This window comes from Seriola dumerili, unplaced genomic scaffold, assembly GCF_002260705.1.
Source record: "Seriola dumerili isolate Sdu_G_001 unplaced genomic scaffold, Sdu_1.0 BDQW01000056.1, whole genome shotgun sequence".
Lineage (NCBI taxonomy): Eukaryota > Metazoa > Chordata > Actinopteri > Carangiformes > Carangidae > Seriola > Seriola dumerili.
Window position 1 is genome coordinate 4,617,417 of NW_019174311.1, and position 26,068 is coordinate 4,643,484.

The 26,068-nt window shown below is 40.7% G+C and overlaps 1 protein-coding gene across 2 annotated transcripts; it reads right to left on the reverse strand.

The window, feature by feature from the left end:
- Positions 1 to 1,199: 1,199 nt before the first annotated feature.
- ampd2 (adenosine monophosphate deaminase 2) lies at positions 1,200 to 23,719 on the reverse strand. Of its 2 annotated transcripts, XM_022741511.1 has the most exons (18): positions 23,688 to 23,719; positions 10,444 to 10,568; positions 9,239 to 9,369; positions 9,073 to 9,141; positions 8,873 to 8,975; positions 8,547 to 8,736; positions 7,647 to 7,788; positions 7,416 to 7,505; positions 7,097 to 7,226; positions 6,802 to 6,996; positions 6,515 to 6,646; positions 6,236 to 6,399; positions 5,619 to 5,745; positions 5,352 to 5,515; positions 3,988 to 4,108; positions 3,616 to 3,789; positions 1,859 to 1,969; positions 1,200 to 1,742 (listed from the first exon to the last, which is right to left on the reverse strand). In XM_022741511.1, the coding sequence occupies exons 2-18, from the start codon at positions 10,471 to 10,473 to the stop codon at positions 1,527 to 1,529; spliced, it is 2,289 nt and encodes a 762-aa protein (XP_022597232.1). In that variant the 5' UTR covers positions 10,474 to 10,568; positions 23,688 to 23,719; the 3' UTR covers positions 1,200 to 1,526. The 2 variants fall into 2 exon arrangements, with proteins under 2 accessions (XP_022597232.1, XP_022597231.1); XM_022741510.1 differs by lacking the exons at positions 10,444 to 10,568; positions 23,688 to 23,719 and having other exon boundaries at positions 9,073 to 9,157; positions 9,239 to 9,282.
- Positions 23,720 to 26,068: the final 2,349 nt, after the last annotated feature.

A 26,068-nucleotide genomic window follows, 5' to 3' on the forward strand; every position in this document is an offset into this window, starting at 1 on the left:
AACAAATATTGACGTGCTTTCATGCAACTCTACTGAATCAATGTAAAGACTGTAAAAAAACAAACAAAAAAAAAACAACAACAAGAATATCACAAGGAGCAGCTGTGGGAGTACTGAGGATGTGGCACTGTCTGCCAGTTGTACAGCATGAGGTATTGTCCTGTGGATGATTACAGTAGAAATTGCCAACCGTACCAAACACAAAATCATGTAGTGTTTCTAATTTGACTAGAAACACTAGCCTAATTTGACAATGAATATTCTTTAAAGGTTTTTGCATGACATGTTAACCAGATTTTGCTGCAAAAGTTCATAATGTGTTAAGTAGTCAGGGATGTAGCCAGGACTGTAGAAATACTGAGGTCACCAGTGGAAGTCCGCCTCACCCACCACTCCCAGCAATACCCAAAATAAGTTATTTTATTATTTGGATTGTTCACACTCCATTTATTCAATTGCTTGTTCATTTATATTTGCAAGTTTTATTTTAATGGAGCAGCTCTTTCAAAGAAATTCCTCAGAGGTGGCTTGTCAATCCATTACTTAGTTGTTCCTGTATTCATAGTAACTTCTGGATTTTCAGACTTGTGATTCAGTAAGTCACGCTGCACAAGTAAAAATTACGAAATGTCACAGCTAACTAAGCATTGTGTAAATCAGTTTCCAGGAAACATCTGTACTTGACTGTTCCAACAATATTTTAAACAATCTATAACTGCCTGTCCTTTAAAGGTGTGTGCCAGAAGTCATATAGTTCAGAATGAGTGGAATATTAGCAAGCTGACGTTAGCTTTCCCAGTTAGCTCAGTTAGTTAGACAAAAGTTAGACGTGAAAGTTTATGTAAATGTTTAGTGGAAACTAATCTCTATGTAAGAACCAGTTTGTGTGTGTAACCATTTTATTTTAGTATATGTGAAGATTATAAATACTGGAATCAGCATACAAGAGTCACCATGTGTTTAGTTGTAGAATGTAAACTAAAACTAAAACCTCCAGTTTGCCCGTAAAGATAGCACAAACATGACCTCAGTGTTCTCAGTGTTAGCTACAGCCCTGTATGTAGTCAAGAGCCTTTTTACTTTGAAAATGTTTTCCCAATTGTCTTCTTCTTCTTATTATTATTATTATCGGTCAGTGTTGGATCCAGTGTAGAAGTTTTGGTAATGGATTAAAGAATAATGTTAATATTCTTCAGGGCTTATTAAAGGAAATGTAGACTTTGTACAGAAACTCTGACAAAATGTGTTTGCATACCATGAAAATATAATCATTTAAAAATAAATAGATCAAGAGACATTGTGAGGTCACCACGACACCACGAAACGAAGAATGACTCAAAGGAACTAAAAGAAGTAAACACCTTGGGTACACAGATTGTAGGTCCTCTCTCATATTGCCACGGTAGCGAATTTCACAGTCTTATAACGAAGCTTTTCTCTTTTCACAGGTGTGATATGATCTGTACAAAATCCTGATGTGAAAACAGGGAATGTTGTGAGAATTTTGTTTGTGTTGTGCTGCACGTTCACTTCTCTGCCTGCACAGCTGCCATACACAGACTGCCCTCCTCCTCGATGGTCTCCAGCTCGTCTGTGCGGATGGCCTGCGTGATTAGATTTAACTCCTCACACATGGTCTCGTACCGGTACGCCACACGGATGTCGGGAACGTTGGTGCGTCTGATGTCATTACTTTCCTGTCCCTCCTTTATGTAGTTTGGGCCAAGCCAGTAGCTCTTGACCTGACCCAGAAGAATGAAATTAAACTGTCTGCAGAACAACAAACTGAGGAAGGAGTGGTATAGCTGTAAACAGTAAAACTGGATATTGTGTAATGTGCTGGATGGATGATCGATACCTTATGAGAGAATCCGCTCATCAGCACACTGTTTCTGGCCAGCTCACACATGTCACAAGAGCTCAGTTTCCACACTTGCGCAGCAATGCTGTACTCCTCCATCAAGGGCTCCTACACAGAGCAAGAAATAAACTTACACTGAAGGATTTAAGACAATGTAGCATTTTTAGTTAAACCTCAGGCAACTCAGTTTTAATTTCACAGTAAATAGCCAAAAATTTTTGACAGTAAATTTATAATTTAGGAAAAGTGGATGTTTAAAGTGACTGTTTGTGACACTCGGTGCTGGAAATACTGTAGATGTTTGTTTAAGACTTTGTTTTAGTTGCCTTTGTGTTGTTTAATGTTGAAAAGATTTAAAGATATGAGCCCTGGTTGGTTTCGTGACACCTGTGGTTTTTGTTGGTAAATGATTTGTTTTAATAATACACATCCCAGAATTTCATCTGAAATCACCACTGGAAGCAGAAATGCAACAAAACAAGAAACTTGTGTATGTGTGTACAGCACGCCCACAGTGCATCCAGTAGCATTGTTTCCTGTGAATCCCTCGTGTGTGGATACCTAATATCAATTCCATCTGGGAAAGACAGACTCTGAGAGTAAGTTTTTTTTTTTGACACACCTTTTATTTCTTTATTTATTTGCATTAAAAAGGGAAAATAGGACTTATAGGAGTAACTGTTGTGTGGAAAACATTTTGGAGCCAAGTCTGAAACAACTGTGTGTAACAGCTGTTGCAGTGATATGAGGATGCTGAAAAACCTTTGCAATGAGACTAAGGTCTTTGAAACAATATATAATTTGTTAAGGTTGTTGACACACCTTTTATTTCTTTATTTATTTGCATTAAAAAGGGAAAATAGGACTTATAGGAGTAACTGTTGTGTGGAAAACATTTTGGAGCCAAGTCTGAAACAACTGTGTGTAACAGCTGTTGCAGTGATATGAGGATGCTGAAAAACCTTTGCAATGAGACTAAGGTCTTTGAAACAATATATAATTTGTTAAGGTTGTGTGATTAAGGTGATATGGTGTTTTTTGAAAGATTAGTTATATTGAAATTGGGGCTTGATGTAATGAAAATCTTTTTTTTAAGTTATTATTTCTGGCTTTTTTATGCCTTTATTTTAGCTGCAGTGAGAGAGAGACAAGGAAGTTGGGAGAGAGAGAGAGAGAGAGGGGATGACATGCAGCAAAGGGCCACAGGTCAAATTGAACTCAGGCTGCAATAAGGACTAAGCCTAAATGGTACGTGCTCTACCAGGTGAGCCACTGAGGCGCCCCCGATGTAATGAAAATCTGACTTCAACTTTGATTCAAAGTTTTAAAGATAGATTGATCTTTTTGCCTGCGTAAGAAAAAATCTGTTATTCTTTGTTGTAATAACAGCTTGACACATGAGCTAACATCTAGTGCTCTCATCCGTCATGTTAAAGGACATACTAGTGTCCTTAATTGAAGACAGGTAGGAGGCAACCAGTTAAGCTATGTCTTAAAAACATGTAGCCTATGCAAATATGGAGCATGTCTGTTGACTTCATGTACCTTACAGTGATCAAAATGTAGAGTATTTCTAATTAGACCAAATCCGATAAAAATAAAAAATCAGACATTTCCTCTCGTCACATATACCATCCCTTAATACCATTAATATTAGTTACATATCCAAATTTAAAAGGATTAACAACAAAATTTACAAAAAAACCTATAAAATGTAGGTTGTTACAAATGTTTGACTGGCTGTGTACACTGACCTTGGTGAAGTGAAACTGCAGAGGGTCGTCTGTGGACAGAGACACCATGAGGCCTCTGGACAGGTACTCTGGCAGAGGGTTACGGTGGTAGCTGAGGAACAGGCTGTTATTGCTGAGAGGGGACATGGCGATGCCTATCTGAGCCAGGTAGTACAGATACTGCAGCACGGGAGCCTGGAGCGACATTAGGCATAATGTTGTGAGTTGTAAAGCATTTAAGGAAGCAACATTGTGCCTGAAAATGTGACTCAGCTAGACAAACATAAACCAGATGATCTCGATGAGCCTGGCACTTTCCTTAAATTCAACATTTCCTCACAAGCTCTCCTCTGTGTATCAAATGAAGCAGATGCTGTGATATTGAGGTCCCACCTTCCTGAGCAGCAGCCCGTGGGATATGTTCTCCGACAGCATGAACCCAGACACCAGGTGATGGATTGGCCCCGCCTCCCCGCAATGAGGACGTAGGACGAACGTGTGAAACCCCCGCTGCCTGGAAAGAGAAGACACACAGTTACTGGGAGGGTGAGTTCAACAGCTTTAAACAATCAGGGAAGTGAACATCCACTGTGGTTCCCCAGTCACTCAAAAATGAGACAGGGGACAGATAAAGGGCAAAGGATGCATCCCTAAACATAAGAGTGTATTTTCTGCTGAGCTGTACTATGTTAATATTAATACACAAATATAGTAATATTATTATATTATTGTGTTATCAAATCTGTTCAGTGAGAGCTCAAAATCTAAAAGGCTGAGTCCTATAACTGCCCTGTTAATGTAATAAAGTTATTTAATCTATCCCATTTAAATTATTTAAATGACACATTCTCTTATTCTCTAATAATTGTGTTACTTTATTTTTAATTTTATGTATTATGAACTGTAGCTGGAAAAATACATTTCAAATAATAAATACATCAATATTTGTGAATGTTCTGCTTTTTCTTAAGCATTTAATATATTGCAAGTTTTTTTTATTTGTTTTGTTTGTTTGTTTGTTTGTTTGTTTGTTTTTTTACAAATAAATACTTTCAGTAGTTTCAGTGTGTTCTATGTCACTTTGTTTTTTCACCAATGAAATAAAATAAAATAAAGTAAGATTTCAGGGTGAATAAATGATTAACAAAAATAAGGTGAACAAACCTCACTGTGACAATAAAACCCTTCAACTGAGGCAAATTATGAAGGTAATCCTTGGTGTCTTTTGCAAGCTAATCATTTTTTTAATCTTTTTATAAAGGCTGTGAAAACATAATGTTGTGTATATATAAAAATGAGTAACCCATTCCTACCAAAGACTTTCTGAGAACAAAAAACATAGAATTACTGCTTCATGATTGTCTGCCTCCGCCACTCAGACTAGTTTCAGGTTGCATCCACGTTGGTTATCCATAATCATATAAAATAGTCATCATTAGTGTGAAATTTTTTCATAAGTTTATAATTGTGAAAGAAATTTCTTCACAGCGTTCACTGAGCTGAATGGAACCCGATGGACGGAGATCCTGAAAACATAAAGTCTCCAGCCTCGACTGTCGCCTGTGCGGAGGATTGAAAGTAAAGTTAAAAAGTACCACTAGAGAAAGTTAATGAAACTTTCTCTAGTGGTACTTTTTAGCTTTATTTTAAATTCTTGCTGTATTTGCTGTAAGCACCAAAAACATATAATCAGAGACTGTTGGCATTAACACAAAGCAGATATTAGCAGCCAGTTGAACTGAGGGGTGGTTACAAACCTGCGCAGGTGATTCAGCACAGTCATGTTTGCATACATATAGTAGAGGTAGTAGGAATAGGGCGGGTTGTCCTCCTCTGTCCAGTTGACTGGCAACGGACTATCCAGGTTGAAGATATGTTGCTCTGGTTTTGACTCATCATCCACGCTGTCAAAACCCACAACCTGTGTGAGAGACCAAGAACAGATCCGTGAAACCCTCTGAGGATTCACCGAAAACAAACGTGAAAGATGAAATCCGCATAAATCCACAGGAACGACTTCGTACATGCTGAAGGAAGAGGTGCAGCTCTGGATGGCTGCCGGGGTTGACTGTCACCTCAAACAGAGGCATAAAGACATTCTCCAGCATCTCTTGGAAGTTGCACAGTTGTTTCTTCGTGTGGTAGACATCACTTTAAAAACAGAAGAAACACGCTCCATTAAGTCAGTTGTGGGATGATTATGGATGTATTGAGGAATCATTACATTTGTGGTGTTTATTTTACTCATGTGTGTCACAGATGTTTACAAAATGCTCAGCGATTGATGTATGTGTCTGTAAAACTCAAGGGTTACTCAGAGATGTATATTAAAGTCAGCTCCTTTATTTAAGTAAAAGTCACAATAACCCTGCTAATACATTACAGTTTTACTATGTACACAAGAATGATCAGCAGAAAGCTTTTACGTATTAAATGTTAAAGAAGTCATTATGAAGAACCTGTTGCAGCTGTCAAATGCTGTAAATGTAGAGGAGTAAAAAGTATAATATTTCCTAGTGTAGAAATATAAGGTGGCGTTAAATGATAATATTCAAGTATATGTACCTACATATTGCAGCCTACTGAAGTCCAGTACTTGAGACAATGTTGTTAGTTACTTCCCACCACTGAGGTTACTCACAAGAGTCGTGGCACTTGCACAAGCCAGCGCACGTTGGTGGAGTAGACCTGATGTTTGACGGCCCACTTGGCCAGCTTGTCCCACTCGTCTCTGGAGCGCCCGTAGATCGACAGCCTGAGCTCCACGTTCTGGTACTTGCTCTCCTCCAGGTCAGCCATCACCTCCTGAGAAGCGGGGACACAAGCAGTCAGCAGAGGGCGCCAGCCGCCCACCCATACAGTCATTCTGCAGGCCGTTTTAAAAAAGGTGCAAGTGATTGTTTATGCATTCAGTGAGCACCTTGATTATGTGACCAAAGTACTTCCCCTCGATGTGGTTGTCCGTCTTGATGAAGATCTCTCTCAGGATGGACTCGCCGATGGGATTGTATTTGGCATTGAACTTATCGAATCGATGGAAAGTGTTACGGTCCTGCAAAAAGACCGTTGAAGCACTGTGTTATGTTTTTTTGCTGAAGCTGCCATCTAGTTGAGTTACTGTCATTTCAACATGGTGGTACACGTTTTAACCGGGCAGCGTTTTTGAAATGATTAGCTCTTTATCTATCACTCATGGACGTTACTTACTGCGTGCATGTCCAGTGTGTCCACACTCAGGTCAAAGGCTGTCAGGTTCATGCTCTCAAACACCTCCATGAGCGTCTGACCGTTGCCTCTTTCCACATGAACAATCTCCTTAGGATACTTCTTCATGGCCCTTTTGATAAAACGCAGTAGGTGCTTCTGGTTCATACAGGACGAGGCGTGGATATGTGTATCAACCTGTACAGATAAACAGTATAAAACTTATAGATTGAAGCCCCGTTCATGATTACAACAAATAATTCTGATTGGGCGAAGTAGAAACAGCTCTGAAGTTCACCTTACGGATATTGTAAAAGTCTCGATGTGGGACTTTCTTCTGCGCCGCCAGCTCTTTCATCTCATTCAGCAGGATGTGCATCTGGAACTTGGAGCTCAGATACTGCAGACGACGGTAGCAGAAAGACTTTCTGTGGCAATGGGAAGAAAAAAAACAATATTTGAGATATTCTGGAAATTCACTACACTATTTTGCTGAGATTTTTTGTCTTTAAGAGATGGTTCAAACAGGACACAGATGCCAAAGATCGCTGATGGTCGACCCTTTGAAGCGTTCTTTAAAATTAAACCGAACGTGTATGGTATGCACTTAAACTCACACTGGGCCGTTGATGATGAGGGCCATCATGACGTTCATATCAGCGATGTACTCCTGCAGGTCTGGATATGGCAGGTCCAGCTCTGTGCTCCTGTTAGCAACATAAAAACTGAAGACGCTGCTGCCAACAAAATGTGTGAACTGAGCCTAAAAACAGACAGGCATCCTACCACACTGAGGACTACAAGATAGAGCATGCGTGCAACCAAGTGATTCATCATAAACATCTCACTTCTCCATAATGCTCCTTGTTGTGTACACATGCATGACACCATCCACCATCTTGCAGCCGTAACCCATGTCAGGGGGCATGCTGGCAGGGTCCTGGTTCTCGTACGGGTGCGTTTCAGAGACAGGCGGGTGCACTGTGGCATCTGAGAGGAGACAGAATGTCGCACTGTGTCACGGGTTTGAACGAGGTGGCAACGAACATGCAACCACGGTTTGACTTTAACAGCCTGCCGCTGTGACAGCATGTTCAGGGGTGTGTAAGCAGATGGACTGTGAAATCTGTGGGTGTGCCCGGTTATGTCTTAATGTGAGAGTGGTGCAAATGACACTGGACATGACTTGTTGTCATATTAACAACAGATTACTATTTTTTTTTTTGAGTAAGCAGCGCTAGAGGATTTTTGTTTGAAGTTAAAATGAGGATAATTATAGTTGTTTCTTTCTATCATAAAACATCTATTGCATTTTTTTTTGTTTGTTTTTGTGGTTTGTCTATCTCGGAGGAAGGATCCCTCCTCTGTCGCGCTCTCTGAGGTTTTCTTCTTCCCCTGTTCTGGGAATTTCTGCTCATCTGAGCTGAAGCTCTTTGGATAGAGGATGTTGTTGTTGTAGACTGTTGTAACTCTTTGAGACAAATTTGTGGTTTTTTTTCACAAGTAAATGGACGGATGTCTTCAAATTGCTTGTTTTGCTTGTTCAAGTTCATCCAAATTCAATTTACAATGATAAAAATGAGAGAAAAAAAGAGAATAACAAAAAAAGCAGCCAATCCTAAAATTAATGATTAATTGATTAAGTCATCAATTATCTTAATAGCTGACAAATCATGACCTGCTGTTTGTTTGCGTCAGAGTACGGGGGGACATGAGGACATTGGTGTTGGTGGTGCAGGTGTACATACCTGCAGTCCCTGTGGTCTCTGGGATCTCCTCCTCGTAAAGATCCAGGTCCAGGGGTCTCTCACTCAGCTCCTGCAGGTAACGAGAAGTGGTCCTGCAGAAGCTCTGCAGCGACAGACCCATGTACTTCTGTCTGATGAACAGAGCCTTCACCACGCATTTGGCAGCATCCAACAGGTCTGTGAAGGGAACCTTGATAGAAGAACAATTGAATGAAAAGGAATAAAACAACAGAAGGTGTCTTCTTTACAGAGGAGGTGTTATTATTTCTGTGTGAAATACTTGTACTTGCTTTTCTAATTCGTCCTGTGTTACTGCAGTGACTTACCCCACATTTCTCCTCTCCAGAAATAGTGACTCTCTGGTACTCTCGCTCTGGGACCGGCTCTCTCTCCTGCAGGTCAGGAGCTTGGCTCTGCTCCTTCATGTATCTAATGACAGATCAAAAAATAAATAACCTTTCTACTGTCTGCCGTGGTCTGCTTTAATGACTAATTACTGTTGACTGTAGCCGGGGGCGACACTCACTCGAGATCAGTGGCACTGTCAGTCTTCATGAACTCCTGTTTGGCTCGCAGGAGGATGTCAGGCTCAAACCTGGGGACAGAGCTCACTGTAGGATCATCAGTGCAGAGTCTGACTGCAAACACGGTGACATGCGTTTGTATATTAACCATCTAGCTCCTGCACTTACTTGACATCCTGGCTGATCTGCCGCTCAAGGCGCTGACGTCTCTCCTCCAGCTGTTCGATGGGGCTATCCTCTGGAAATTCATAGGGGGCGCTGCGCATCTCACTCTCTGCCAGGCTGCGGGAGAACAGCTCCTTCACACAGACACACACACAGTGAACATTATGAAAATCACAACTAAGTTTAAATAAATTTTACAGTACCACTTCACAATAAGAATACCATTATAAAAGATGTATGGATGGTTTATAACTAGTTTATTTATTAGCTTGTTAACACTTTATAACTCCTTTATAAGCTGTTATAACACATTAGATAAAAAGGCCAACAGTGACCTGTTGTTTGCCAAATTGTGAGCCCACATTTCTCTGTGCTGTTGAGCCTCAGCTCTCATTAGTTACTGAGCTTTCTTGGTTCTCCATCTTTGTTTCTTTCTCCATCATCCAGCGTTTCTTACCTGCTGCTTCATCACGTTTGTTCATCGAACCATCGTCACCTTCTTAATGGCCAAAAAGTTTCATGTGGCAGATCAAATTATGGCAGATCACATGATCATATCAAATGACCAGATTCATCCTCTAAGGCCTTGGCAGTGTTGTTTACCCTGACATGTATCAGCAGCCGTCCTCATTCTAATCACAGGTGTTGATCAGAACATGGAGATGCTTTTTGCAGGTTGGTCTCTTCTTTGTTAACTGCTCACCCATTCTTTGTCCCACTGTTCACATCTCTGTGAGTCTCCCTCCATCCATCTTCATGTTTCTTCATCTCATTTTACAACCATTTATTTATCAGTTACAAACATTTGCAGCTGGTCAAAGGGTAAAACACATCAATATTTATTAATGAGTTACTATTATATATAACTGGTAAAAACAAGCCTTATTGTAAAGTGTAAAACCCATGATGGGTTTATCAATGATTATAAGGCTCCTTTTACCAGTTATAAATGGTAGTAAGTCATTAGTAAGATTAATGAGTAATACGCATTGACTTGATCTTGCCAAATAGTGAGCCTGCATCAATGTATGAAAACTGTGTTATAACTGGTTTACAATTGTTATTTATGATTTATAAAGCGTTAACAACTAAGTTAATAACCTAATTATGAACCATTTATAAATCCTTTATAAGGGTTGTCTTATCATAAAGTGGTACCAATGTTACTTTATTAGGTCAATAACTGGACACAGTCGCTGAGCACTGACTTCTGCAATCTCCTTGTACTTCCCGTCCATGGATGTACGCAAGTCAATGGATTGTTTCAAGGCCACAGGGATCCCAGGCAAGGAATGCTGGGAAGTGAGGAGGTGGCGGGCACCGCGGAGATCAACTGGAGATATAGAGGGGGCGGGGGGGGGGCAGAGAGGGAAGGAAATCATCAAATGAGGGAGAAAGTGGGTATCGAGGAATAATCCCAGCTTTGTTTTGAGACTTTTGAGAACAGCACATTAAGGCCTCTGTATCTTTTAATGACACAAGTCAGACAAGTAACAGCAGATGATTTCAGTTTGGAGGGATGATAAATCAGTTTTGCTTGCAACAGCTGTGTCCTATTAACCGTCAATGACTTTATCAATCTTGATAAAAATAGCAGATGTCTTCTCCTTTTGCTCAGCATGGAAAAAGTGGGCTAGAAATAAACATGAATAAGATAAAGTAGCTCATGATGAGCGTATTTTTACTTCATGATTTTTCATTCCTTCGACATATAACTGATTCACAGTGACCAAAAACTGCCTGCAGAAGCTTGTTGTTCCTCCGTCAGTGGGCCTTTACACAACAGTGGAGGTCTGAGCTCAGCGGCTGTTTGTGCCTTGAGGCACAATGGACCATTCAGGTGGAGAGCCCATCAGCACATACACCGGCTAAAACCCTCCATTGTTGCCATTTTCAAGGCTCACGTTTTACACAAACCCAGTTGTCATGGAAAGGCGAGGAGGGAAAACGAAAGGGGGATGGTCCTTGAAAATGAGACTTGGGACAAGGGTGGCTGTGAGTTGACGCTGGGACACAAGTTGTCAACAACACTGGGGAAAACAGAGATGTTAAGCATTCGTCAGTGAGACGAGACAATGCCTTCACTGCTGTGTGTCCCCCTGGGTGTATATTTAGTATTCTGTCTGCAATGATATTAATCTTTCCCTTGAAACTACGCACCTGCCTCTGAAATATTCAGTATCCTGCTAAATATTTCATCCTGTGTGTGCTAGAGTGTCAGTGGGCCTGTTGTCTGTCAGTATTTATAGACCATACACACAAGGTCACAGAGGGTATTCTGTATGATACCTGCAGTCTGACAATGAAACTGTAAGGGTCTTTGTATTGTGCCCCGTCTGAATTAAAAGACTGATTTATTTAACACAGCATGTCTGAGTCTGTCTGCTCTGTGGGGACAGCAAAGGAGACCAGAGAGTCCAATTAACTGGGCCGATTAGGACTCTACAAAAAGCTTCATTAAAAGGTATAAAAACCCTGGGTGAGAGACGCACAGAATGGGAGCTATAAAGAGAAAGGAGGAGATGGTGTAATCACTGGCTAGACCCCATGTTTATCACCTTCTGCTTAACACTGTCCAATCAACACATCCCACTCAACATACAGGACAAGTTTGCCTGCACCACAAGGCACCAACGTTAAAACATACACAAGTATCTCAGACTAAATCAACTGTCAAAGTTAAATCTTAAGATATAAAAACCAGACCAGGAGTCTAAAGCTATGCTAGCAGCTCTGTGGGGCTGTACCAAGGCACAGCAGTGCTTTGAATGAAACAATGTCAGCATGTTGACATGCTGATGTTTAGCAGGTATAACCATGTTCACCATCTTCATTTAGTGTGTTAGCATGCTACACTATGCTAATTAGCGCATGAGTCTGATGGGAATATCTTTAATTTTGCAGGTAAACCAAAGTACTGTAATTATTTGGCCTGTTGATGAAAGTCAAATGATTAATCGATTAATTGAGAAAATAACTTCCTGGACTAATCACTAATACTGTGTTGTCTGCAAACATTATGGAAAATCATTTACATAAATGAGAAAGAACACCATTAAATTAACACTATTGCAATTTAAAATGTCCCTCAGTAAAGTGAGACCACATGCTGTGATAGTAAACTGTCCTCCAGCCTCAGCCAAGTCCACAGAGCCACAGATAGACGCTCCTCTGGTGATTGGAAGGGGTGCGTCTGTGTAATGTAATGGCCAGCTAAGATGTTGTCTCTGCTGTCGGTTTGGGGCATATCAGTTTGTGAGGATAACAGTGGACAGCGGCTTGGACCGCAGGAGGCGACCAGCGGCAAAGACATCATGCTGGGCCACAGTAAAGCCGAGCCTAGCCAAGCCCACCGGACCTGGAGCTAATCCCCTAATGGCTGCTATATTTGGATCAGTAGCATCTATGGTTATGTAACAACTCATCCCCCCACAGTTGGAGAGAAAACCACTCAGAAATTAGAGTCAGCCATGTTTGAATGGAATATATACGACGTAATCTGGTCGGCTGAAGCTTTTATTGATCTAACAGGAGCAGGAGGGGAAGCAGCAGGAGAGCCTGATAAAACATGAGGATTTCAAACTAGCCGTCTCCACGCTCTAACAGACACTTAACACAAAAACATGTTGAATCAAAAACAATGCAACACACAGTCTCGCACAGCTCATCCTTCCATATCACCACTGAGCCTCAAAACAAGGTCAGAAAGTATCAGCTTGCCAAGTGACTTCCACAGGCATGCATATTTCAGCAGCGACACAGAGTATTGTAACTCCAGTCCAACTCAAATCGAACAGCGCGGTGTAAAAGGTCCTCGGGGATGAGATGACAAGTGGAAAGTCATCTGAAGCCCACAGGCCAGAGGGGAGGAAGAGCCCCGGGGTCAAGACACATCCTGTGGAACTTCATCTGTAGTATGTCTAACTCGTTACAAGTTCAGTGACCTGCCCACACGGAATTCAATTTCACAATATATACGCACAATTCTCAGTGATACTTAAATAGCCTCAGACTCCTTCTCTTTTATTCCTTTCTCTCTCCTCTCTCTGTTTCTACCACCAGGCCATGCATCATCAACCACTGTCTACCTGTCACCACTGACTATGCAGATTTGGTATTCAGCCCACAACAAATGCCACTGACTCACAGCCTCTGTGGCAAATGTCTCAGAGTAAAAGCCAAATGTACTCATAGCTGACATGAGAAAGCAGGATTACGGGGGAACGACAAATATAAACAGGAATGGCGCATATCTCCACCAAGGCAAAACATTTTCTTCCACCAGATCTGGATTGTTACCTGGATCTGTATTATATTGTGTAAAAAACCATGACTATGTCAGATTGATCAAGATCCACACACTATTTCCTCAAATATATCCCCTATATCGCAATGTTAAGTAAAGTGATTCAAAAAATTCCTGGAAAATTGGAAGAGTTCTGGCCATTGCTCCATCCCTCCACCACATCTGGTGCAGATCGCTTCAGTAGCGTAATCAGTTCAGTTCAGTTTGCGTAATCCTGCTGACAAACAAACAAAGACACGTGTGAAAACAGAGGTAGCAGTGCAATACTGGAGCTTTTGATATGTTTTTTTAAGGTTGGGTATCGTGAAAGTTTTCAGTACACTTCCATACTTTCAGTAAAGATACCAAAAATGTCTCAATGCCTCACTCTAAGGAATATAAGGAACTCTAAGGAAGATTTTTCTGCAAAAGCCCTTTTTTAATTAGACAAAAGAAGCCAAAGTTCTCAGACATTAAATGCTGTCTGAGCACAAGCAGATGTACAATTCTGCATTAACAAAAGAGAATAAAACTCACCACATTTTGATTTAATTTGGGTCAAAGAATGAAGGGCAGGCATTCAGTCCATGAGTGTTTTTGATACTCTGGATTCTGGATACATGTTGGTCAGTAGCAAAAAACTAACAAGGCTGAATACCAAGCCCTAGTTTTTAGTGTCAGAATATTTTGATTGAAGCGGTTTGGCCTCCACAAGTAAGAGAGGCTATAAAATCATAAACATAAAAACAAATACAAAAAGCCAGTTCTCGTATGATCCGGTCGCTCGCAAGAAAATGTGTCAGCATCCAGCAATCCAGCATAACTAAAATGAAATCTGGGTGCTCACGATCATACACAGAGTCTCTTGTCTAAAAGAGAAACACACATGCACAGCACGGAGAATGCAGCAGGATCTAACTCTGGATCTTCTCTGCTCCTCTAAAGCACACTTCCTCCTCCAGCATCTCTCACTGGCTCTGCATCAAACAGCTGATGTCTCTCAAGACGTGTAGTCGAAGTCTTTGGTTTAGTCTCTGCAGCTGCATGAACTGCATGTCAGCAGGCCAGTGTTGGTCTCCCAGTAGAAACTTCCTTCCTGTGCTCATTTTACTTCTCTCAGCACTATTGAAATAAATACAGAAATACGAAGGTAGAATATGCACTAGCCTTGAAAACAACCGTCTGGATCAGATCGCACAGTTGCAGGTGAAGTCAGCACCTTTTTTTTTTTTAATCGATCTGCTCGGCCTGCCTGTTTGTGCACAGTCCGTGCACCTTTACACCGTCCTAAAAAGGCATGAGAAAGCTAGTTTGTGGGACAACGAATCGACACACATTCTCCTCAGCACAGTAAAGACAGCACTGCTCAGGGCTATTACACAAAGCCGTCAAGGGACAGGCAGAGGAGAGTGGCAGTGAGTGTGAAAGAGGGAAAGGAGAAAAGGGGGGGGGGTTAGAGGGGAGAGGGTTGTTTGTGCTTTCTGCACGGGGTGAGGGTAGTGGAGCGTACCTGTCTCCTCAGAGCCTGCGTTAACCAGCGGCTAGCAGGGCTGAGAGAGGAGAGAGAGACAGAGAGAGGGAGAGAGAGGCTGTCCTGGCTGGGAGATGGAGCATGCCAAACAGCAAACGGCCCAGGATGGCGTCTGCTGTCCTCTCAAGATGGGTTAAACGTGATGGGAGGGAGGGATGGAGAGAAACAAGAGAGAAACACTTCAAACACCCAGTCAAAGGACAATACTGGCAAAAACATACATACGCTGTCACATCAACAAACACACACACACATACACACACACACACACACAGAGTCAAACAGTCATCTCCTCTATTCTCTTAATCTGTCCCTGTCATACATACACAGGGCTGGTCCAGCAGATCCATGAACTCCCCCTCACATCCCAGTGTGTGACCCCCCTCTGCTCTGTCTGCCTCCTGGTTCAGGCCAGCTGTCGCTGCACTAGCTGCCTCTGGAGCTGATCCTCCTCATTTAAATGCCTCTGACATCTATCTGGAATGTACCACAGGAGGGAGAGGAGGCGGGGGGGGGGACGATGTACATCACCAGTGGATATGGATCCTCCTGCTGAGAGTTTCTCTAACGGCACCCCTCTCCTGACTGCATTATCATCAGTGCTGTGTTTTGCTGAGGGGACCATGTGTTCAGGCTGTTTGTGTCGTCCGTGTGCATGTGTGTGAATAAGATGGCGCTGTCTCAGCAGTAAGGTTTGAAATGTCATGGTCTTTTCTTCGCCAGCTGAATAGCGGCAGTCTGAGGGAGATGACCGAGACCCTGCCTCCATCTCCTCTCACATGAATGAAATTAAAGGGCCAGCACGCTGTCCCCATTATGGATGCAGCAGCGATTTCTGGAACATGCTTTTCTCCCGTGCAATAAACACAGAGCTGTGTGTGTGTGTGTGTGTGTGTGTGTGTGTGTGTGTGTGTGTGTGTGTGTGTGTGTGTGCTGAATGAAATAACACATCAATACCTCAGTGAATTGACGCAATTACATGACAAAGAAAAAATAAATGTTTTGTGAAATCCTTCCTTCTATCTGCAGTGTGCAGGTTTCTCTGCAGTCATATCTCTCCTCTTATTATACTTCTGCAGTGAATGTAAATTTGCTCTGGATGACAGCCATGACTGCATGTGCTGACTGTGAAAAGAAAAAAAAGTGCTGAAAAATGTGAATTTTTCAACGTCTCATTTCACTGGTTAAAGAGAGATTTGTATGAAAATACTCCATGATTTTCAGTTTCACGAAGATTTGGAGAGAAACATCCGGTCACGGCAGATCAAGAATGCAAGACATTTATCTGAGCTGTTAACCAAACAAGACCTGACCTTTAATTCAGTCAATAAAGGTTTGAAAAAACGAAGCCTTTTACTGAGCATCTAAATGAGCTTTTCAGAAAGAGTTGTAATCCTAAAAGACAAAAATCAATGCTGACAGAACCTGCGAAGGAGTAAAAGAAGATTCTAAGCTCAATTAACATGCGTTTGTATGAAGTGTTTGCACTGCCAATCTTATCTTCTCTTGCTCAACACTGTCTAGAGTTCAACTCAAGTTGTCTTCACTTGAAACTCAGAGCTGGAGAAGAAATCTTTACCTTCCTTCCCCCGACACAGAATCTTATCTAATGTGTGCTTTGTGCTGTTTTCTTACACTTCTCTTAAAGAGGCGGACAATATTCTATATTTTTGTCAACATATAAAAACACCAAAAACAACATTACAGTTCTGTCTCTCAGTAATTTCTGATATCTGTAATACGTGATACAAATCTTTAAAAGTGTGTCACAAATATTTTTTTTTCAGTTTTAAAACAATCAAATAATTTGCTAAAACAGCTTTGCATAACAGAAGTAAATAGTGTATTTGTCGAGACTATTTCCAGCCATGGATTTGGTGATCCAGTGAGTATTTACAGCAGCAGGATGGTGTGTGTTTTACTCGACTCTTTGCTTGAGAATTTCAAACTGTACTTCAGTAGTCAGGGTAAGGATGTCAAATTGTACTTTGTGTCTAAAGTCTAGTACATGTCCATACCCACCTATGATGTAATACTGCATCGTTTCACATGTACATCAGGATTTGGCTAAACAGGAAATAGTTGCTGGTAGGATGAATTCATTTTTATTGAATTCATTAACAGTAAGAAAAATATGGATAGTCAGCTTTATGCTTTAAACAGTCGTTTTCACCAATCATCCGATTATGACTCCCATACAACTCCAAATAATATGCAGAAAACTTTATATTCACAAGTGCTGGCTAAAAGCAAACCAGAGCTGTACTCATTTCTAGGTAATTGTATCTATTGTTAATTGTCTTTGTCTGACTGTTTGTAGCCTGTTGTCTCTCTTTAGACTGTTCAAGTGTATATTTTTAGCTAATTGTAGGGTATTATCATTGTTGTCTGTTTTGTGTTGTTTTTGCCATTGACTGTTTTAATTACATTATACATGTAAAAGCCTAACTAGGGACAGGAGTTGAGAATTGGCAATAGCTATAAACTCTTTGTCTTCCTCGTTTTGAAACTGTGTTGAAATGCATTGTCCCTATCAAATAAACAAATAAACTCAAAACACCTGTATGGAAATACAAAGGAAACATAAACCGGCAGCTGAAAACATCCTGACAGTAACGACATCATGTAGTGTAAATGAAACATATTTGCTCACGGAGAGAGGTGCTCTAAAACTGGATTGCTCCAGTTCCGAAAAAGGCCTGTTGACAAACTGGACAGAAAAACGCAGAGCACTACAGAGAGTCAAATGTGATTCGACTACAAGCAAATTGCCACTCTGCCTCTCAAGGTTAAATTGTTGTGTTTTTTTTTTCCAGGGGACAAAATTGCTTTCAAGAGGAGTAATCAAATTGTTCTAGCCCCAAGAGGAACACAACAAACAGGAGCGTCGCTCAGTGATTCATCAGTGTGGCTGCATTGATTCACACCAGGCTCCCTCTGATGGTCGAACGCTGCATCACACAAATCAACACCAGCTCATCGTGATGCCAGGCATTCAGTGAAGGACCAAATGACACACCAGTGGCTGGAAAAGCATTCTTCTAAATTCATTAATGCAAGAAAAGCAGACCCTTTACTTGCTCCATTACAACTAAAAGTCATGCTCTCCAACTTCTTCTTAAGTAAGAGCTGAAAAAAATACAACAAACGGCCCGTTTGAAATGTTTATATCATTATATACAATATATTTTTATATGTCATCTGTAGCATGTATCTTGTTTCGTGAGATGATGTGACACTTCATGACATTTTTTGTAAGAAACATTCCAGGGCTGCAACTAATGCTTACTTTCATTATAGTTATTTGTTTATTTTCATTATTTTGTCATTTAATTGATAAATCGTTTAGTCTACAAAATGTTTTTTAAGAAGAGAGAGAAAAGAAAAAAAGGCTTTTACAGTTTCTGAGAGGCCACGATGATGTCTTCAGTTTGATAGTTTTTTCTAACCAAGCATCCTAAAACTAAAATCTAAATCTAAATCTAAACAATTTACTGTCACAGATGAGAAAGAAAAACAGCAAATGCTCACTTTAAGAACCGACAGCAGAGAATACTAGACCATTAGTCCATTATCAAAATAGCTGCCAATCATTTTTCTGTAGATCGACTGATTGATTAATCAATTGCAGTATTAGTATTTGTCCACAGCAGCAGGGCAACACAGAGAGTTCGTACTGAATAAAGGTAAAAAAGTAACAGCAGAGCTCATGAGTTACACAACTAGGTATCATCAATATCAAAAACAGCCTCATTGAATTCCATTAGCCAAAACAAATCTGTTCCATCTTATAAACAGCAAGTCATCTCTTGAAGCCTGGGGATGATGGAGACTTCCAGGTCAGGTATATTGATTTATTGGCTGCAACCATGGCCACCATGAGAGCCTGCTTTTGATGAGACTGAAGGGCTAAATTACAGCCCAGCTGAATGTTTGTTTTATACTGTTGGAAAAACAATATGTCACATCAGAGATGACAGAGAACAGGCAGCGGACAGTGCTGGAATAAATATGATCGAGGCCCTTCAGCATCTCTGCATCAATCCTCATCTATCACACAAGGAGAAAACGGTTGAAATGTTTAGATTTAAAATGACGCAGTATGTGCAGGACTTTAACTGGGAATTGCAACTACAGGGTCAGACTGACAAATCAATAAATCATCTACATTATAGATACCTGGGTGACCTCTGATTGCTACTGAGAAGGAGAAAAGGGGATGGCTCGACTTTACGCCCATTGCAAGTCAAAAGGGAGTGATTTGTCTCCATTAGTAAGAATTTTACCCCAAACCCAAATTATATCAATGGCTCAAACACATAAGACCATTTAGTCCACAGATTACTAAATCAAATTTACAAGGGATAAATGTGGTCTGATCAGAACATCGTTACCTAATTTTGTGTCCAAAACTTTTTTTGAGTCATTACTCTCTTACCGAAGAGCAATGGGCCTGTAACTTGCAGGGTCAGTCTCCTCCCAAATTTAAGTCCCCCTATTTGGCATTTATAATCAGTGATTAGACATTTAATAAATCATTTATGACACATTATCAAGTGTCTGTAAGCAAAGTGTTCATGAATGTATTTGTCAACCACTATAACTCCTCCTTTTAAAACATACAAGTGGAGCCAGGTGTATAAACAGAAAATGCATAATAATATAGTAAAATACAACTGTAATAATATTAAATATGTTCAGAGGAGAAGTTATTATGTTTGATAAATACTGTACATTCATAAGCACACACACAATGTCCTTATATCTGCTTACTAACTGCTAAATTATAGTGAGTTATAAACTATTAAATACATTTTTGTTAGTCTTCTATAAAAGGGACTCAAAGTAACGTGTCACCGAAACAGATCTAGAGCAGCATAAACTGTACCTTTCAAACAAGACTCTGGCTCTCCACACCTCGATGTGTTGCAAACCACAGCCGGCATCAGGTGTCTCTGCAGTTTATCTACTGCATCACCACACAGTGATGTATGCGCAACAATACAACAAAGAGATGTGGTCCCACCCCAGGGCCCAAGTCCATGAGACCTCTAACAAGCCAGATGTTGACAGGAGTAACGCGAGAGACACAGACGTGCTGTAGATGCACTGGAGGAGCGACTGACTGAAGGTTATCACATGAAGGCGTGTTTGGGTCGGAGTTGATCATTAATTACGATTTGAGCCATTACAGATTGCGTGGCAGTAGGGAGTGACAGCGCTTAACATTTAACCTGTCATTACTGTGTTTGTTCACGGCACAGACCCTGACATTGTGTGGCCATGTAATGATGACACAGGTGTGACACAACCAAAGGATGGCGTGAACGAGTTGTGGGCGAAGTACAGTGTGTTTAGAGGTCCAACATCAAGCTGCTGCACTGTTTGAAAGACCATAAATCATAGTGATTTTAATGTTTTATGCTGTCGTGGTATTGCTTTCCTCCTCTACTCCACAACATTTCACAGGAAAATAATGTGCCTTTGTTATCTTATGTCGCAGATAAATGGACTGCATTTATCGACCAACGATCAATACATACCCATACACACACATTCACACACCGATGATACATCAGGCGCAATAATAATGATCCAATAATATGTATGTATATGTAAAAAACACAACACATCTATATTTACTTTTGATATGTAAATTGATTCTTACCATCATTTTTTCTGTATTTTTACTTAAGAGTTATAAATGCATGATCTTTGCTTGTAATGGAGAATTTCTACACTGTGGTATTGTTACTTTTACTTAAGTTAAGTACGTTAATTCTTCTTCCACCTGTAATTTGATGGGAGAAATTATACAAAAACTCAAGTTTAAAAAAATATGATGCACTGTATTTTGAAAAAATACAAGTATTTTACTCTTGTAAACGACAGATTTGTCATGTATTTTATGTGCTCTTGTGAGTAGTTAGAATTCCATTGTTTTCATCTGTTTTACTTCTGTAAAGCACTTTCTAAATTTGTTTGAAAATTAGTATCTTAATATTTCCTGTGTTTGTGTTAATGCTATTACTCTATATAACAATGCCTGTTTAAGTCCCTTACATCTGCTGCTACATGAGGTTCTTCTCATTTGAGTTTATTTAAGTGTAACAACAAGTGTAAAACACTGGGAGTCACAGAATAGACTAACTGGTGAGTGGGTGGTGCTCTAATCTCAGAGCTACCCTTTTCACAGGCGGAGAAGTGATTCACCCACAGTCCCTCTCTGCTGCGTTCACTCCGTACTCCCTGCAATAATGTGCTAAATATGGACAACGCCATGCCTCAGCTCTTCACACAACAACTGCACGAGCAAGCAAAAAGCTGTGTGGAGGACATGCAGCAGTATATAATGTGTATGGGGTCCATAACCTTTAAAGAAAGCTGAGCTGTGAATAATTCAAACTCATTCAGTACTGATTAGATCCTGCTGCAGCCCTCCACATCTGCTTTGCTCTGCTGTGCTGATTGATTCGCAGAGATCTTATTACATTAGGTGGAAAGTTCAGGGTTCTTATTAAAACAATCTATTAAGCTAAAGCTCCTCCAGCATGCTAAGTGTCAATTCGGACGATCGTTAATCACACTAGTGAAATGAGTGTCAGAAAGTCTATAATTTATTGATGATCCGTTTATGAGCTGCTGCAGCAGAAACAGGAATAGCAATCACTTTACTAAAGATGCATTAAGCATTTAAAGACATGACACTAGCAATCATTTAAATAACCCCAATACAATCAAATGATCCTGCATCTGCAGCCTGTTTTCACTGCACATACCTACTATCATTTACACCGACAGTACTGTACAATCTGCCCCAAACTAGACGAGTGCCCTCTTGAAAAAACAAAAGAAGATGAGTCACCTAAATGTCATCTTTGCTTACTCAGATGCTTCCCTGGACGCTTTAACAACATAAAGCATGAATATTATCTTAATGTGCTTCTGCAGAGACTTTCTAATCAAATCCTGGAGGCATCAGGACAGAATCTGCACATAGTGTGCATTTCCTTCATAGCTACAATAAAAGAAAAGACAAAAAACAAGTAAAAGCCTATGAAATCTTAACTATTTATTAATCCCAGTCTGAGACTCAAGAGCAATTTCTGTAATAGCTGCTGTCGAGCTACGAGCCGTAAATGAGGGTAATCACAGAGAACATCTTGACTGGAGGCAGGGGGTTAGTGCATCACTCAGACTTCCAGCTGGTGTTGTCGGGGTGAAAAATCAATCTCTGACTACCTTGGCAGTCACTGCAACGTCACAGTCGTGTCACTGTCGTGTCACTGTCGTGTCACTGTCGTGTCCAGGGTTGTAACATGACATGGGTGTGGGAGATTTTCTTTAAAGATACAGTCTATTTTTAGGACAATGTTGTGCATGCATTATGTAATTCTAATGTTTTTAAAATTCACCATTAGGTGGAGATTATATCAACAACTTCGAGATGTCAAGAATCAGGGGTCACGTCTTTCTCATTCAGCTTTGTTTCAGGATATTAACATTCAGGTCTGGAACATCTTAAAGGACAGAACGTGCGGTGGGAACAAGGGAAATCATCTCACCACATTTCCTTTTTTTTTGTCTTGCTTAATGAAAGCTAATCCTCACAGACTGAATACGTCTCACAGAGTAATTTGTAACCAATAACATGATGTGAAGACACTGACGGTCGTGTGCATGATATTAATCTCAGCTGAGTGAGCCCTTTTTTACATTTCACAGAAAATGTTTTTGGATTGAGAGATGATAGTGAATGAACAGAGGGAGGGGGGTTTAAATGGCTGGTATTCTGTCCTATGGTCATTCTACACTCTTTGTAGTTTGGATGAAAGGCTGATCAGTGAGTGCATACATCAGAGAGGAAGCTAATCCTTTCATTCAGCGGGGGATCAAGTCCTGAGGTACCAACCTACATATTATTCTCTCCAGGCCACATACTGCTATCAGGCTGAGTGGAAAACACCATCATAATAATATTCATCATATTTATCTAAGCAACACATCTCTGTCGTCAAGGGAAAAGTCTCTATATAGTACACAATAAAAACTGATGTTTTAGGTTGAGCTTGCATTTTTTTTTCACCATATGCAACATGTTTTAAAAAACTGTCAGAAGCCAAAGGATCACCGTCTCATGGAAGAGCATATAATCCTTTAAGTTACAACATGACAACCGATGAAATATGAGTTTTGCAACATTTCGGCAGCATGAAAATGGTTTCATACAGCTCTGGCTAATCTTTTGGCTTTGAGGATGTGGCTGATGCTCGAGAACGTACAGTATGCATTTTCCAAAAAATAAGCCTGAGAACGAAGGATGAAAGGAAAAGCCCGAAGCTGGCACACTGACATGAAACTGCAGGGTATGAATGTTGAAATCATCCACTGAGCGCATCCTCTGCTGCACCTCCTTAATCAACAGGTTTGCATTTCCCCAAACTACTCGCAGACAAAAAGTGCTGCACCCCATGTCTTCTCTTCTCAGGAGTGAAATATGAAATCACTCAAAATATGACATAGTTCAAAAAGTCACAATTCAGTTAAAGATGCACATTCCTCAGCTTAACTGCCCCAGGCTCAGTTCATGTGAGATTCTTCCTCCTGTTACACTCTAACTGTCTCCCTCCACTCACCTGTGCTGGCTGTGTACTGCAGGCTGCCCCGCTTCCTGAAGGGGGAGAGGGGCTTGTTTTTGGCCCCGGCTGTGGTCCCAGGGGGCAGGTTGGAGGACATGTTCCCAGGTTGTGTGGTTCAGCTTGGCTCGGATGGGTCAAGGAGAGCTGAGTGAGTCAGAGCTGCAGACGACAGAGCGTCGGAGAGGGACAGAGTGAGAGAGGAGGAGGAGGAGGAGGAGGAGGAGGAGGAGAAGGAGGAGAAAAGAGAAGATAAACGACAGAAAGGAGAGGGAGGATGTAGCACAGATGACCGGAGCTTGAGGGGGTTTGATTGCAGTCAGCGTAAATCTGTGTATGTGTGTATATATGTGTGTATATGTGTGTGTGTGTGTGCTACGTGCCTGTGAGCAGAGATTTCCAAAGTGGTTGGTCCAGCGTGGGGCTGCAGAGCATCCCTCTGCAGCGAAACAAGCCCCGCCCCCTCCCAAAGGCTCCCGTGCCTGAGCTGCAGCGCTGATGGAGGTATGGGGGGGGGGCGGGGGGGTTATGTAGAGGCTCGTGCCACGCACAAACACACATGCAAAAGACACAAAAACACACATACACACAGGGTGCAAAACACACAGCAGCAGCAGCGCACAGTTCTGCTGTTGCCATGACAACCACAAATCTGTGTGGGCAAACCAGAGGGGAGAGAAGTTGTGGTTACGTAATAATAAAGATAATAATAATAATAATAATAATAATAATAATAATAGTAATCAAGTCTACTGCATAAACTAAAAAGTTTAAATACAAAAACACTAAAATATCTTTACATCTAGCATTTATTAGCTGCATGCAAACATTTAATAAATGGTTTATAACACACAATAGATGTAGCTGTAAACAGATATAACATTTCATAAAATTTTAATCAAGTCATAATATTACATTTATGTGCCATTTATCAAAATGCTGCTGGGCCACCTCGGTAAGTGCAGGTATGCTAACTCTATTTGAGCGAGGTGAGACCATGGAGAGGACCAGCCCTCATGCAGTGTTGCAGATGTTAACTCAAATAACCAATCAAATACTTTCAGTGCCAGGTGCAGTTGTAAAATGTCATTTTTTGCATTTACAGAATCAAATGTTTGTGTGGTGTTTGTGATTCAAGCAGGGAGGCATGTTGACCATAGATGCCTTTAAATGCAAGGTCATCCTTTAAACCACTGTTTACACCTGATGTGTAGTTGACCCTGACCTCTGAATGATCAGTGGCGGACACTAGTGAAAGGAAAAACTATTTTCTGACATATCTTTCAAGTAGATCATTTAAAAAAAAATAAAAAATCTGTCCGACACTTTTGATAGCTACCTTACATTTAAAGATACGTTACTGAGGCACAGATTAAGAGGCACTGGTTTTATTTTGCAATGTTCAGTATTAAGTCAAAACTTCTTAAACTAAACTATTAGGCCTAGAAGCCTCGAAGCTTCACAGAGGAGCTTTTGACAAGATGTAGAAGTAATTTGGAGCTTTTCATTGTTCTTGTATAAAGTATATCCTGTTGGTAGTTATCAAATATGACTTTGTTTTCTTTTACAGTCGAGGACTGAAAAAAAAAAAAACATGTGTGAGCTGATGTAGTTTAGGTTGGATTGTAGTCACATGCAAAACAAGCACATTTTCAGAAACTAGAATACGTTACCTTTCAAATGAGGTCTCATAAGTGAATTTTAGCCTTACAGTTCTTCTGTTATAAGCTTATTATATGTACATATGCAAATGGTTGAAGATCAGGTTCAAACCAGCAGGCTTTAAAAGGTTAAAGGAGAGCCTGCTTTTTCTGACAGGGCCCATAAACACTCTTGGTCTTAATAATTGTCTGAATTCATTTAAATGATGGAGGATATCTGTTCATCTGGTTTCATAAATGTATGTTATTACCATCTTTTTGTGATTTAGGGAGCAATCACAGTCTTTGCAAGGAAAACTAGTGAAACTTTGGTCACTAGAACTACAACGACCTATCCTCCTCATCTGACTTTTATTGAGACAGTACCAACAGAGCACAACAACAAAAAACACAAGTCAATTTATCCATCGGGAAAACGGGTACTCTGGATGACTCTGAGCCGCGTTGCTGCTGTATGTCAGTTTCTGCAGAATGGATGTGATTTATCATCAAATCAGTGCCTGAACGTCCCTCCTCATAAACCAGGAATTAGGCTCCTGAAATAAATCAATCTAATAGATTGTCATGAAATGTTTTCTTTGGTTGGGCCGGCTACAGTAGAAGGGCACAGCAGGAGCACGTACCATGTGCCACCCTCAACTTTTGAATATGTAAAATGCTAAACTGGTTGTAAACAGATGGCCCTGGCAGAGGTGTGTACACTGTGCAGCCGACGCCCTC